We start from the raw sequence: 16,884 nt of genomic DNA on the forward strand, positions 1-16,884 counted from the left end.
GGTGAAGAATTGGCTTGGTAGTTTAGTCTGCCCTGTTCCCATGATGCACTGGGCCAGGGACAGACTGATTTGCATATAGCCAGGTTCTGAGCTGGGATGGTGCAGTGAGATAAATAACGGTGATGGATCAAGCCCTGATCTTTGGACTGGGTAAGAGTGGTCTGCTTAATTCAGACACTCTGTTCATCACCACCCCCTTTTCTGAATCGAAGTGTGAAGAGGCACAGACAAATGGTGGTTTATGACGTGGCTGGTTTGTGCACGCGCCTTTCTCACATTAACTGTGGCTAATCCGCCCTTGGCAGACTTTTCGGATCGCTTACTAGATATCTCGACAAAACAAGCATTGCTAACGCAATGCTTTAATTGAGACCTAAAAGAGAGACAAATAGGGAGTTAGCGGTTTCAAATGAGTCAATATTTAGCACTAATTATAGAAGAATTTCAGGCTGCTGAACACAGTATAATAATGTAAGAAACTGGCTCTTTATATACTATAGCAAAACGAGGTATACTATGCAAAGAGTCCAGGTATCCCTTATAAGTGGACAGGGGATTGCTCTAACAATTCCAAAGTGCTTTTTTAGGGGGTAGTGTGGTCGAGTAGCCTTGGGTTGATCAGACAGGAGTGTTACATCTCTTTCATGCACACAGCCAATAAATGATACATATGATTCAATAAGGAAATCCACACCAATTTATAAAAATAACACAGATCTTTATATAACTGTAGGCACCAAGATCATCAAAATCAGGTAATTGCATTTCGAGTTCTAAATATTTACAGTTTTTGGAGGAGATAGTATAATTTCTAGAGAGGTAATGTTATCCTATAGAGGAAAAACATGTACTGCATACATGTACTGCATACAAGTACTTTACAGCGACTTACAGGACCAATCTTCTGAACTGAAAATGAGTAAGGGATAGGGTCCAAGGCAGCACCAAAGGACACCTAGGGCAGCACTGGGGTGGGTGGGTAGAGAGGTGATTTTCATTGTCGGTGCCCCGAGTAAGTCTATGGGGATTGGTCAGACCACAAAGAGGCGGTAAACTGGAACTGGGGGACCAGCCTGGCTGAACAAACAAGGAGGTGGGGGACCACGATGCTCAGGTACGCAAGGACACCTCTGGGTCCCTTCTCCTAAGGCAGGGGCTGCCAGGAGCAAGTGTGCCCTTAGGCGTCAGATTTTCAGGGGCAGAGACACTTGCGGTGAGGGGGCCGGCACAAAGAGGCTGAGTCGGAGAGTCCACTGTTGGCAAACTCACTGGAGGGTCTGGGGACCATGCTAGCAGTATTGGCCCATTTCGACTTGGGCTAGGAGGCACATTCTGGAGTCCTTGCAGTTCTTCTAGGGGGCCTGCAGGACACAGTAGAGCATCTCCACTACTCCACAGGTGTTACTGGGTCTTGGGTAAAAAGCTGGCAGTTCTCCCAAGCTTTTTGTGACAGCATATGCAGGACGACTCGTCTTTGGCGCAACTGTCGGGGTTAGTCGACAGGCTGGCAGGGTTAGCGCAAAGTCAGTAATGGTCCTCTGTGCTTGCTTGTGTGGCTCTACAGTGTCCTTCTTTCAGGTCGGCAGGATCGGATTTCCTGGTGCCGGGGGCTTCCCTAAAAAATAGAGCATTAGGAGAGTGTAAGGTAGTAGCCAATGGGCTACTCCCCATGGGTCACTATGCCCCCTATATGACCACTTCCAGTGGGAAATGGGCATAAACCTGCCCCAGAGTCCCTAATTCTGCCATCACTAAGATGGCAGACTTTTAATTTTCGTATCGACATCAAGTAGCCCGCCTAAGTGGTGAAACTAGCCTGAGGGTGAACACAACTGACAACTAATTTACGGGTCATTCTACTTGAGGGTGTCAAACACCCTATGCCGGGGCTGGCTTTGCTCCCAACCTCCTCAGAGCGGGGGCTCTCGCCCATGGGAGTTGGAAACTCATCTGTAGTGGCAGGCTAGTCAGAACCAGTCAGCCAGCACAACAGTAGTTGGTAAGTTTTCAGGTGGCACCTCTAAGGTGCCCTCTGGGAGCACGTATTAATAAATCCATCAATGGAATCAATGTGGGTTTATTAATACAAGATGTTTGATTCCAAACATCATTGCTTTCAGTGAAGCCATCACGGAGCTGAGGAACTTGTTTTTTTACCAGTGTCCTGCACATGCACTTAAAATGGCTTCCCTGGTCACATATAATTAACGTAGACATCCATGGGGCATATCTGCTCCCGCAGATATGTTCAAGCGCATTATAATGCACCCTGCCTAAGGGCTGTAAGGCCTCATGTAGCGGTGTCTTACCTATACTGCAGGCAGTGTCTACAGGCATAGCACCCAGTGCTATGTCGTGTTTTCACTTTTCTTTGCACCAAGACACGCAGCCTGCAAAGGCAGTCTGCATGAGATAGGGGAGGAGTCCCTTAGGGTGGCACAATACATGCTGCAGCCCTCAGGGACTCTTTAGTACCCATGCCAAAGTACCTCGGATAACATTTACTAGGGACTTACAGGGGCGCCAAAGGTAATGCCAATTGGAGGAACAACTGTAGTTTTAGGGAAAGAACTGGCACAAGGGACCTGGAAAGCAGGAACCCAGTGCACTTTGTCAAAAATGCATTGAATACAAGGCAAAAAGCAGAGGTGGCCATGTCCAAAAGGGGAGCTTTCCTACAAATAACGAATGTAGGAATCTTAGATTTTGATTGTGAATACACCAGAGAGTACTTTGAGACTACAGATGAAGCAATACACCCTGAAAGTCATTTAAGATAGTTTAAATTGCTTTGACATCTAAAGCTTTGGAAAGGTCCAATATCTGATCGTCCAAGAAGTGCTGGGAGTATAATGCTTCACTTTGTTCTGCGCCAAATGAGCTCTCTATGTCAACTTCAAGGATCTCACCTTGACAGAGAACAGTGTGATCTCAGTTCTAGGTGCCCGCTTTGGATTTCTTCCAAAAGAAAGGGGTTAATTCTCGGTGGAATGATCAACTTAGCCAGGTACTCCGGATTTCTAAGACAGCTACTCTTTTAGCTCTTCGACGTTTACTGGCTTTAGGGTGCCTTCCATGGCCCCTTTGAGTTTCTTTCTTCCAACAGCCTGGTTACGAACTTCACGTTTGCCTACAAACTGAAGACATGGATATAGATCTGCCCTTAAGTGGCACATCTCAGTTTGCTCTAACAATTGATCCAGTAGGATCCATAGTACAATGTTTTCCAAACTCATACAGGACCACATTGAACAGGTGAGTCAATTTACGTATCACTAAACGCCAATGGGGAGCGGTGTATCCTCTTAACATGTCAAGCAATTCTTCCATAGAAAGTTCAATCCTTATTGGTAGGTAAATGGAGGTGGATTGATTGATGTTAGAGAGGATCAATGTTGAGGTTTCAGTCTCCTAATGCAACAGGACCATCGTCCGGACCAAAAAGGAATAAACTGAGATAAACTACACAATCCTCCGACAGATCAATTAATTAGTCGTCCGATAATTTATTGCAGTGAACAAAAGGTTTGAAATGACTAATCCTTTCCAAAAACGATAAAAATGTGTTAACAGTTGAAGACCTATGTATAGAGCATTTAATGTAATGCGTGATTATTTTGGATTAAAATGTTGTCTTTTTTTAGATTTGCGGATGGTACGCTTCATTATTTCTCTTTGTTTAGTTCAACATCAGTCAGATTCTTATACCAACATAATTGTAAGTATATACAAATAAATTCCTTCTGGAACATATTATTGTATTTAACCTAATTTCCTGGGGCAACATTGGGTAACCCTAGTGCATTTATTACTTCATAATACTGCACAATTCTTTCTGGTCACAGTGAATACTCTGCGTTTCTCCCACCCACAGTGCTCTCTAGATATTCAACAGACAGTGTTAAAGAAGCAGTAAGTTTTTTTTAAGTAATAAACATGGCTGGTGCATGTCTTTCAGACATAAACACTTCTTTTAGTTATAATTGAGACGCAGAGAATGTCCACACATCGACACAAGAATCATCAACATGCATCCAACTCATTCAAAAGGTGAATTTCAAGTTTGCAGGGTTATGAAACATACCTGCAACGTGTAGCTTCGGAGCCTCTCAATCAGCTCGTCTCTGGTTCCTGCAACAAAAAAGGGGAATGTCAAGTAAGCAAGGGGTAGTATGAATAACTGGGTAAAGAGAGCTATGAAACATAAATAGGCTACATCATAGATCTGCCTCTGTGACCTGGGGGGGGGGGGGGGTCAGTATTTGAACCAGCAGCACGTGAGGAATATCATTGGGCTCAGCATTCATGTCAAAACAAAAGATGTGTTTTGTTAAACTATGATCTGATCAAAACCAGAGTTGCTGCATGTAGACAAGATTAGGTACATGCCATTGAAAGTAATATATTGAGATTCTGTAACGTCTGGCACCTGAAAGTGAGTATTCAAACTTTTCAAAAGTTGCTCTTGGAATTAAGTAAGAAAACATCATCTTCAAAAGCCTAGGTGTAGATAACAGTATGTTTGATTTATCGGCTAACGTCTATTAATGTAACATTATTAGTGGTAAACAGCTACCAATAGAAAAAGACAGTATTTTAACCATTTTGTCTGCAAATTGTTTCTACTAATCACTTAAGTTAGCACTATATGTAAAGGTTTGTAGTCCTTTTTGTGAAGGTGTTTTTCGACTCATACTTTGACATGTACAGGCCACGCTAGGTAAGAAAAAGTGGTTGGACTACAGGTTAGACAAAATGGTGGTAGGGGAGGATGAATAGCACGATCAAGAGGACAGGGAAGACACTCTGCATGTAAGAGATGTTGGTCATCAATTGGTTTGTTTGAAGAACTGAATACTTGAATAAGGAAAGGACTGCAAAATGCCAATACTGGTAATATCTGCCTCTCCTCATTTAAACCGGCTTATAGATTTTGAAATACAACATACTCAATGTGTCAAGAATGCACAACTGTAAAACATCTGGGTTGGTATTTTTCACCTCACAACATTTAAGTTGTGTTCATCTGATTATTTTTACTTCACAAAATAAATATTGTTTTTTCCCTTATTTAATTATACAGGGCCCCTTTACTAAAGACTGTGCAAGAGTTAAGCTATACAATCAAAGCAGTCACAGTAATAAGATGATGCTTGAGTGGAAGATGGTTAAATTCAATGTAGATACTTTTCAAACAAAGGTTCAATACTTCCAATAAAATTGTTTAAAAAGCCAATGTGTGTGGATGCCTTTACATCAAAGCATGTAATAATGACAGCAAAGTCAAATAAATGTACTTCAATGTGCAAGTGAGTGCAAGGCATCCAAACAACATGCACTTTCCTAAACAAGAAAGCCATAAATTAATAATTTAAATGTCTTGTTGGCAAAGTAAATCAAATTAAAGAATACAACTGCTTTTAATTACAAACTAAATGGCATTTCACATTTTCAATCTAGCAAAAAGACCGCCTGAAAAAATAGTACAGAAATGGGACAAACTAACCATCCAAACAAATACCAGTTTTGATGAACACATCGCCCAAGAAAGAGCAAACAAGACGCAAAAATTGGCAAAGCTTACTTTCTTAAACAAGCCCTGACAGACCTAATAGGTATAGCTTATACCCGAAAATGCAAGCAGAACCTAGGTGCTTAGGCAATGCTTGTTCACATTGCACGCTAAGTAAGGCTAATTTTCATTTTAATATCCTGCACTTACTAAGGACAAGAGTAAACAAGCAAATGTGGGATTCCCATTTGCATGCTCTCGAAGTTTTCAAAAGCTGCAATTGGTGCCTTCCAGGTGCAGGCTGCTCTGTCGTAGCCTATTAAAAGAGGCCACCTGAGGTAGACACTAGGTTTCAGAGTTGTCCACCATCAACTCTTCTATCGCGAAATATGAAAGAAATATGAATAAATCAAAATGCCCTTGAACAACTCCTTTGCAGAAAGTGGAAAATAACATTAGCAAAATATTCAACAGCTATATTGTTTCGAGCATGCCAGATTAAAGAGAATTGTGGCTTCAATATGTAGTTAACTGCATATGCACTTTTGAAATTCTAATAACTTTTCTTAATTTCTATGTCCTAAACAGTACTGCCAATGCTGGCGATAGTCACCGATTATCCTATGCCTGCAACTTCGGGAAATAAGGAACCAGTTATTTTAGCTACACATATTACTAGTCACTTGTATTTTTATTTTTATTTTTTTAAATATTTTTATTTTATTTTCACCTGGTACACAATTACAAAGCATTTAAATATTATGTATGTTCATCAAGCTCATCAAGTAAATGCATAATCAAACAGAAACAATAAAATAATCGTATTTCACGTTATAAAATAACATTACTGAGCTAAAAAAAAGAAATCAGAAAAAAAAGAAATAAATAAAAGGAAAAAAATAGAAAAAAAAGAGTCAGATGTAAATGTCAATTCATTTCTAAGTTCCCCCAAATTCTCTCATATTTCTGCAGCGATCTGACACCCCTAGGTTCTGCTAACGTATATTCCATAGTTTTGATTTCATTGACCAAATACCACCATTCCAGAGCGTTGGGTGGGTCAGGATTGATCCAGGCCCTAGCTAAAGTTAATTTGGCACAGGAAAATAGAATCGATAGCAGTACGAGGTGTGATTGATTTGTCAGATGTGGACCTAATATTACCATAGGGGCTGTTATTGGTGAACTGAAAATATTTTTTACAGCTAAAATTTTCCCCACTTCTTCCCAAAATTTCCCAAGTTTTGGACATGAAAACAGCATGTGAACGAGATCTGCCGCGTATTCGTCACATTTCGGGCATTTGGTTTTCTCTCCCATGATGTTATTTGAGGTCCATTTAGAAAAATTTTCTGGGGTATAGTATAACATGTATATAGTTCTATATTGCTGTAATCGTAAGCTGGACGATCTTACATGATGATGAATATTAGTGTAAGATTTGCTTAATTGTTTTCCTGATATATTAATTCCCAATTTTAAATTCCATTTATTAGCTAATATTTCGTTATCGTTAGTTCTTAAACCTATAAAGAATTTGTATGCCGAGCTAATTATTGATTTCTCTTTCTTAGAATTTAAGATGTCCCAAATACCCCCGCTGGACAAAGTATTCTATTCTTCCGCACAAGGAAGTCGTATATTTGCATGTATTTAAACTTGTACGTATCGGACAATCCATGTAGCTGTTTTAAGGTGCGAAAATCCATTATGCCTTGTGAATTATATAAGTCACCCAGTACCGTGATTCCTTTCAGTTGCCACCTTCGAGATTCCCCATCGCTAAAAATGCTAGGGAGTCCAGGGTTGTCCCATAAAGTTAATTGGGAATGAAATATGGTGGTTTTACAGTAGATAAGTATGTCCTTCCATATTTTTACTATATCCCGTGCGGTCTTAAATTTAACTCTTTTATAGTAGTTGGGATCTGTAATACGAAGTAAAAATTGTTTGGAATCTCCCTTTAATAATAGGTGATGATAGAAAAGTAAGTCCTCTGTGACTAGTAACGATCTTATACGTCTTACAAAAGAGGCCCAAAAATATAATTTCATGTCGGGAAAATTAAGACCGCCAGATTCTATTTCATTTTTTAACATCTTTAGCGACCTCCTAGCCTTCTTATATCCCCAAATAAAGTTACAGAAGACCCTATCTAATTGTTTAAAAAAAGCCTATTCTGTGCTAAAGGGATTGATCTAAATAAATATAAGTATTTAGGCATAATTTTCATTTTTATCAAATTTATTCTTCCAATTAGATTTAATGGAAGTCAATGCCATTTTTTTAAGTTTGAGATGGTAGTTTTCATTAGATTATTATAATTGATAGTATTGAGTTCTTTAATGTTTGAGGTGATTTTTACTCCAAGATAGGTCGCAGTCTTGCAGATTTCAGGCATTGGTTGAGGGGGAACAAAATTAGCTATTATTTGAGTTTTATGAGCATTTAATTTGTAGCCGGATACAATGCCAAATTTGGATGCTTCTAAATTGATAGCTCTTAATGAGTCAGTTGCTTCGGTCGAATAAATAGCGATGTCATCCGCATATGCGGTAATTTTTAAACTTTGCCAACTGGTTTTAAAGGGTATTATTCCTGGCTGATTATCCAGAGCTTTTAAAAACGATTCCAGTGAAAGGGCAAATAATAAAGGTGATAGGGGACACCCTTGACGTGTGCCCCTCCTGATTGAAAAATAATTTGACGTGAGACCACCATAACTAGTGTATGCAGATGGGTTGTCATAGTGCCCGAATCCCATTTAAAAAATTTCCACCAAACCCCATAGATCCCATTATGTGCCATAGATAGTCCCACCCCACCCGATCAAATGCCTTTTTGGCATCAAGCATTATCATAGCAAGGGGAGTAGACTCTACCTCTGCTATGTCAAAGGCTGTTATTGCCGTGTTGACATGGGCTGATGTGTCCCTCCCATTACAAACCCGTGTTGTTGCGTGCTTACAATTTTGGGCATTAGTGGTGCAAGTCTTCTCGCAAAAATCTTTGCATCGGCATTAATCAAGGAGATAGGTCTATATGAACCCATCTCCTCTTTAGGTTTACCCTTTTTGTGAAAAAAAACAATTTTCGCTTTGTTCCAGGAGTGGGGAGCGGACCCTGTTCTGCCAGTATAAGTGATTACTTCTAGAAGAAAGGGTGTTAACTCGTCCAAGCAGGCTCTATAAACTTCCAAAAGGATGGTATCCTCCCCAGCGGCTTTTCCTAATGGCAGTGATTTTATAGCTTCTTTAAGTTCTTGACTAGTTATTTCTAAAGCCAGATCTTCTGCTTCATGGATTGTTATTTTATTCGTTGGGTTTGCTTTTAGATAATTATCAATTATATTATCACTAGGCGTATTCTCCGGTGTATACAAGATTTCATAATATTTGGCGAATTGTTGTTTAATATACTTTGTCTGATTGTATCTCTTATTATCGACCCCCAAAATTTGTGAAATCGTAGATTCTGCTCTATCTTCTGCGACTTTAAATGCTAAAATTTTCCCAATTTTGTCACCACCCTCATATTGTGAAAATTTATATTTGTGAATCTGTGCACTCCTTTTTTTTTTTAAAAAGAATTTCTTTGGTTTTACATTGTAACTGACTACGGTTTGTACTAATAACCAGAGTGTGTAGATTATCTTTTAGAGCATTTACAAGTTTTGTCTCCTCAGCGGCAATATCAGAAGTCAGGGTTAAATTATGTTTGTGTCTTTCTTGATTCTGTTTTAAGACAAAAGTTTGTGTAAACCCTCTGATACTGGCTTTACATGTATCCCATACTATAGGGCATGAGGCAGTGTTTCTATTAAAGATCAGAAATTCTGTAATATGTTGTTTCAGTTGTGAAATAAAAATCGTATTTGACATTAGGTTCCTGGGAAATGTAAAAGCTCTAGGAGGATTGCGATTCAGAGAGGTGGTAAATTCAATCATAATGGGGTTGTGATCAGATGTTATGCGTGGGTATATGACCATTGTTGTGGATCTCATCAACGAGTCAGATATAAAAGCCCTGTCTAAACGTGAGCATAACTTGTGAGGAGCAGAGAAATATGTATAGCCTGGAGTATTTGGATATAGCGAGCTCCAAACATCTCTAACATTATGTAACTTACATAGGTCTGAGATAGATGTTCTAGTTTTGGGCATTCGCTTATAATTGCCTGGGCGTGTTGTATCCGTTTGACAATTCATAATACAATTAAAATCACCCATAATTATAACTTCTCCCTCCCAGTCTAGTAAAGCTATACTTGGTTGTTCAAATACTCTAGGATCTTCTTTATTAGGCCCATATACAACACATGCTACGAACTTCACATTGTTATAGCAGAGTTGAGTGATTGCCCACCTCCCCCATTTATCAGCTTGGGTTTTAGTTATTTCTGTCTTGAACCTTTTGTTTTTTAATATAGCCACCCCTCTTCTAGGAGAAGCAACTGCCGAACTAATAATCAGCTCGAAGCCCAGTTGATTCAACAGCTTCTTATCTCTGTCTATAATATGAGTTTCTGTCAAAAATACTAAGTGAGGATTGTATAAACTTAGTTCTCCAGCGACTAGGTGCCTCTTACGCTTATTGTTTAACCCTGAGACAATCCATGCCAAACATCTAATATTCTGCATCTTTAGTGTGTTGAGTGATGTCTAATATCGACATAATTTTGTACATGCCCAGATAAAAAAAGAAGTATTTAACAAACATAAATCTCTCATCGAGTCTTTTTAACAGGTTGAAAAAAAATAATTCCCCCTTTTCTCCCAACCCTCCCTCCTGCCACCCACCTCACCCATTCCCTCCCCCAACTGCGAAGGCCTTCCCTCCCCCTCCCCCCTTACCTACTGCTGCCGTTGATAAGGCAGCGCTTGCGGCTAAGAACCAAGGGCCCCTCCACCCTTTGTGCGTTTGTGTCTACTAATAGTATTGATTTATCTTGTATCGAGAGGATTACATATCCTCTTCATTTACTTTTAGTCTTTTTCTCCTTTCGCCGCTAGCTATATATGACTATTACGTCTGTATTTCCATCATACATAGAAAAAAAAATATAAGCCCCCTCTCTTTCTTTTTCGCTCTTTAACTATTTGCTCTTATTGACACTAGTTAGAAATGCCTGTGCTTCCCGTACTTCACTAAAGAAGTTTGTGCGCCCTTTCATAATCACTTTAAGTCGGGCAGGTTCTTGCAAGTATGCTAGACCTCCCAATTTATTAATTGGATCAATTAACTTGCGCATTTCCCATCTTTTATCCATCGTAACTTTACTAAGATCTGAGCGAAAGAAAATAGTAAAATTATCGATAGTTATAGGAGTGTTAGGTTTAGCTTTTTGCCACACCGCTTGTCGTAGCAAAAAGTTGCCGAAATGAATCAAGAGCGGACGTGGAAATTTGCTATTCTGGCGTTTTTGACCGAGTGGAAGTCGATGTGCTCTTTGCACTTGGGAGTCCCAGTCCCAGTCTGAGAGATCCGGAAATGCACGGGGCATCAGTCTCACCAAAAAGGCCCTAGGGTCGGACCCCTCTGCCCCTTCCGGGATTCCATAGATTTTAAGGTTGGATCTTCTTAGACGATTTTCCAGGTCCTCTACCTTCCCCTGGAGTTGAGTTAGTTCTGTGTCATGGCGCTCCACAGTGGCATCGACCCGTTGTGTTCTTTCTTCCACCAAAACTGTACGCTGTTGGAGCTCTATTATTTCATGTGTAACCCCCTTTAATATGGAGGCTATATCGGTTATTGAGGTTTGCAGTCTTATATTGTCACTTTTTAACTGCTGATAGTGTGCCTCCGATTCTGCCTTCTGATTTACCAGAAGTTTTAGAATAGTGTCTAGTTGGGGGTGGTCAGCATTGCCCAGCTTGGTCTCTTCCATTGATTTTGTCTTCATACTTTCAGCGTTAGATTTATTTAGTTCAGTATCCATATCTGCTGATGTTGGTGGATCAGACGAGGAGGCAATTAATAGAAGATCTTTTTCCCCTATAGCCTGTTCATTAGGGATAAGGTTGGGAATTTGCGTCATCGGGTAAGTCCCTATTTCTGGAATTTGCTGTATTTCATTGTCTGTAGGGCTGCCCCCAGAAAGCCTTAGAGTCATATTCTTGACTAACCCCTTAGCCTCAATCCACTTTCTTAGCGGACTTTTATCAACAATCGTTTTTTTGTGATTAAGGGGATTGCTCCATTAGCCAGATTGGATATAGCTCTACCTCTCTTCTTGTGAATTGTCTTGGCTTTACCTCTGCGTTTCCGTGGAGGTAACTTGTTCAAGGTCTTATCTGTAGATTTATCCAGTTCCTCCTCTGTGTCATAATCACAGTCCTCAGAAGAGAGATGTTCCTCATTAGGGTCCAAAGTTTGTTCTGAACCACGATTACCCGCTGGTCTCATGGTAAGACTATTAGTTTCTTCCAATGCACTTTTGCCATTGTCCATTGAAGCTTCCATCCTTAAAAAGATAGCTGCGGTTTTGGGGGTACAGTCGGAAGTAGCAACTGATAACTATTTAGCAATGTTAAGTGATTGGGATCTCTCATTTGCCACCCCATTCGCCGCCTCTACCCCTACTGTTATCTCAGGGCTTTCCAATTCTATTATCTCCTCAGTCTCACTGCCTTCAATCAGGGTAGGGGAGTTAGCTAATTGAGCAGGATCATCACCATGATTATTAACTGATGTTCCATCTTCCCCTGAGGCTGTCCAAGCTTTAGCACTTTCAATAATGTCTGCGCCCTTTAGCGCCGTTTTTTTGGGAATTGTCCCACAGTTCAGCATAGGAGGGCGCAGTATTGTCTTACCTGCCACCTTCCTGTCGCTCCCCTTCAAAGTAACAATCTTATTGGGATTGTCCATTCCTCCTTGGACTGATGCCGCTTCTGCTTCTACTTCTGCGTTTATTGCCGGTTTCTCAGCTCCCCCGGCGCCTTAACTGCTGGAGTCTCTGTGACCGATGGAGCTGGGGCAGGCGCTGACGTTGAGACTGCTGCTGACGGTGCAGAAACGGGTACAGCAGCCGCTGCCGCCGCTGCAGCTCTGGCTGAAGTCTTGGTGTTTCGCGTAGTACGCGGAGGGTGTTTGGGTGTCATGCCGTCCGGCGTTACTGTTGCAGATCGTGGTCTGACCAGACCTAACACGTCAAACCCTGAGCGAGTGAGCCGTCCCTCGAGCCAGACCTTCACCGCTCGTCAAATCCTTGTCGAACGCCACAGCATTGGTCAGGTATCCGGTCAGGTATCCGTGGAGATCCGTTGTACAGCGTTAGATAACTACCACGGGTGAGTAGTTTTAATTGAGCATTTGCAGCAATGATGTTCAGTCGGGTAAAGTCGGGTCAAGTTTGACACTTATGCCTTCGTATGCTTTCTTCTCCGCTTGGTCACGCTGAGTGAAGCTATCAGTGAAATTATCGGTAGAGTCGCGGTCTAGCCCCCATTTCTGTGCTTTTAGGAGGTTTTTTTTAGCAATCTGCTAGCATCGCCGATACCGCTGAGTAGAGGGAGAGAGCTCCTGATCCGCCGCAAGCAGAGTCCTCACTCCGCCATTTTGGACTCCGCCACCTTCACTTATCACTTTCTTTATATTACTAGTCACTTGTATATACAAAGTACCTGTCTGTATCTTAAACAGTTTTATAGTTGCTTTATCTGTATTTGTGCAAGGCATGTTTGTAAATCATATGCAGAGCTGCCTCCAGTGTGTAGGGATAGGAAAGAGGAGCATTTGGATGGGAAAGCAAGTGTAGATGGAGGCTGAAAAGCAGTCTAAGATGCATGCAATGACTGGGAATTGAGGAGCAAAGGAGAACCTCGCAGAGTTATTGGGGAGGGGGGTGAGGTGACAACTCAACCTTAAATTCCATCTTCTGGAATCTGACAGTTGAGCTTTCTTTCAACTCGGACTTCTTTGTAAATGAAACCTTTCCAAACACCAAATGACAAAATCTGCGTGCAATTCTTTAGGGCCTCTAGTATGGAAATGATCTCCATATTAGACTTTCAAAGAAAAGCTTTGAATCACGAAAAGCGGTATGTATGCTGCAACAAGGTTTGTATCACACTGCTGCAAATACGACTATCTTACCAGTCCTTTCCTCATTAAACTATCACCCAGTTGAGGTAAGATATAGCTATAAGAATCTCTATTTAATCTTAAAGGCACTACACCAGAGTACCACCCAAGTATCTCTTTGAAAAACGACCTTCCCTGGGAGGTCCGATACAGATACAAGACTAAACCTCAACTTCAAGTCAAATGTGTAGGAAGGTGAATACCTGACTATGGTTACCCCAGATTTTTTGCCTAGTGTTTAGCTGGATTTCGACTTAGTTGGCCTGGGATCCTGCTTATCAGGGCCCCAGGCTATCAGCTCTCTCTTTAAAATGGACTCCATGGACCCTAGGTACATCTCCAATTGGATACTGGGTCACCTTATGAGCCCCTGTACAGTGTACTATAGGTACCCAGGGCATAGGTGCATCCAAGACCTACCAGGGGCTGCAGCATGTATTATGCCACCCTTGGCTGGACACCCAAATTGACACAACTGGCTGATCACTCAGCTGGGGCAAGGTGGTGTAATCACCCTTTGCTTTAGATATAGTATACCAATATCTAACCTTATATCTAGACACATATACACCTATAAGTCACTCCTATGGCAGGCCTTAACAATCCTGGAGGCAGAGTGCTTGGTTTTATGTAAGATGGTGCTCTAGCATGAGCTGAGCCTGAAGCACCACCCATCCACATAATGGAAAACTTTAGAAAATACATAAGGCCCAAAGGCTGAACTTCATTATACTTCCTATTGCACTTTATAAATTATTAATAGGGCTCCCGGTTTTATGGTATTTATTTTTTGTCATTTCCGTCTGTAACTATCCATATTTATTTTTTGTCAACTTTATATTTATTTATCCATATTTTTTATGGGTTTTGTGAAAAAAGTAAAGCTGAAACTGGTATAGTTCCACATTTATTTCACCAATAAATATGCATTCATGTTTGAATGCCTGCCAGGTTTCATTGCTGTGTGCACCCACAGAAGATAACTCAATGCACTTATATGAAAATATGCACATTTCAGGATCAACTTTGTGCATATCTGCTGTGTTTAGTAAGCATCTTCACCAAAATTCCTTTCTTTTTTAAACCCGTTACCTATCAATCCAGTCAGTATTGGCCTGGCAGTCATGGCAAAGTGTATTTAGAATTACTCAAAATCAGCAAATTTCCGTTTTTATCCATATTAAAAAATAAATACAGACAAGAAAATAAATGGTTTTCTGTCTGTATTTATCTGTAAAAATCATTTAAAACGGAAGACAGGGAGCCTTAATTATTAATGACAAGAGGTCTCTTTAAAACTTTAATCTATACGTAGCAAGAACAACAAAAAACACGAAGCCAACAGCTTAAGTAAACTGACCCAAAGCAGACTCTCTCGAATTATTTTATTGTACTGTATTGAAAAAAGTATGACATGAGGTAATTCAGACAAGCCAGGTCTAAAAGGCAAGGCATCAGGCTGCAGATCAATTAAGCTAACAGATTATCAAAGACATTAATGTCAAAGTTTGCACTACCTTGTGAAAAAGTCTAAAAAATGAAGTGCTGACAGGATGTTCAGGCTAGTCTATGTTGTTGTTACTCTACATATTTCTCATATGGGCACATTTCAGGAGAAGAAAAAGTGTATTGGCTTTGGTGGATTGTACACAGACAATCTGGCAATGCTTGCACCATTACTAGCTATCTTGGACTAAGAAGTGGTCATAAGAACAAACTTCTTGGTTTCTAATCTGGTTTTAAAAAACGTAAGCACACAATGCTGGTGTAGTGATCGATCTGCAGAAAAATCATATTTGTCCTAATGGAAGACTGTCGAGTTCTGAAAAGCAAAGGGTCAGAAACTCAATAATGTGGCTCACAGACAGAAAACAAGGAACCAATTTTACCAAGAAAGCAGTTTCAAGTGACAGGAGACAAATAGTTCAAAATGCCTGGGCTTGATTTTGATTAAAATCCTATTGTGCCACAGAACTTCTGAAGAGATCCAACAGGCAATTCATGACGGCCTGACAGGAGTGGTGAATAAGCGACAGCACCCCTGCTACTCCACAATCTTGGAATTTCATTTCAAAAGTGCACACGGCTCTCTAATAGCCAAGAAGTACCACAGAGCACTGTACAAAATGCACACTTAAATATATACTTGCACAAATTATGGAGCTATTGTTGAAAACATTTCTTTCAGCAATAGGAAAGTTCACAAGGATTTATATTGTTCAAATATACAGAATTTGGTGGCCTGAAAGAGCTAATCTGACAACTGTACTGGTGAAATGTAAGGCAAGGCTGATGACTGTTTCACCCTATCTGTTTTAGACACCACAGTGGCGAGGGCACATGCAGTAAACTATCATGGCACTACCCAGATAGAATGAAGGGCTCAACCCATTAAGCAACAGAAAACAAACAAACATTGGCATAGCCAATAGGGCTCGCCTTTGGGACCTTATAAGTCGGAGCTTTCCAAAGTGCGTGTCGCGACAGAGTACTGTGTCGCCTCCCATCTGTGGGTGTGTCGCGTGAGGATTATGTCTGCGGCCAGATTAGGGCGAATGCTCTTGCATTCAGTGACGCAGTACGGCGTAGGAAAGAGAAGGGCGATAGAGTGAGGGCGATAGAGTGAGGGCGATAGAGTGAGGGCGATAGAGTGAGGGCGATAGAGTGAGGGCGATAGAGTGAGGGCGATAGAGTGAGGGCGATAGAGTGAGGGCGATAGAGTGAGGGCGATAGAGTGAGGGCGATAGAGTGAGGGCGATAGAGTGAGGGCGATAGAGTGAGGGCGATAGAGTGAGGGCGATAGAGTGAGGGCGATAGAGTGAGGGCGATAGAGTGAGGGCGATAGAGTGAGGGCGATAGAGTGAGGGCGATAGAGTGAGGGCGATAGAGTGAGGGCGATAGAGTGAGGGCGATAGATAGATAGAGTGAGGGCGATAGATAGATAGAGTGAGGGCGATAGATAGATAGAGTGAGGGCGATAGATAGATAGAGTGAGGGCGATAGATAGATAGATAGAGTGAGGGCGATAGATAGATAGAGTGAGGGCGATAGATAGATAGAGTGAGGGCGATAGATAGATAGAGCGAGGACGATAGATAGAGTGAGGGCGATAGGTAGAGTGAGGGCGATAGATAGATAGAGTGAGAGCGAGGGAGATAGATAGAGCGAGGACGATAGATAGAGTGAGGGCGATAGATAGAGTGAGGGCGATAGATAGATAAAGTGAGGGCGATAGATAGAGTGAGGGTGATAGATAGAGTGAGGGTGATAGGGTGAGGGCGATAGATAGA

General features: G+C 41.1%; 1 protein-coding gene across 1 annotated transcript in view; it reads right to left on the minus strand.

Annotated features, from left to right (window-relative positions):
- The window catches only part of SF3B2 (splicing factor 3b subunit 2), a 461,083-nt gene that overhangs the window by 411,500 nt on the left and 32,699 nt on the right, over positions 1–16,884 (minus strand). The window contains exon 2 of the mRNA XM_086938496.1: positions 4,085–4,131. Coding sequence (XP_086794622.1) covers positions 4,085–4,131 — 47 coding nt within the window. The remainder of the gene's footprint in view (positions 1–4,084; positions 4,132–16,884) is intronic.

The sequence above is a fragment of the Lissotriton vulgaris genome, chromosome 9, assembly GCF_964263255.1.
Source record: "Lissotriton vulgaris chromosome 9, aLisVul1.2, whole genome shotgun sequence".
Classification (NCBI taxonomy): Eukaryota; Metazoa; Chordata; class Amphibia; order Caudata; family Salamandridae; genus Lissotriton; species Lissotriton vulgaris.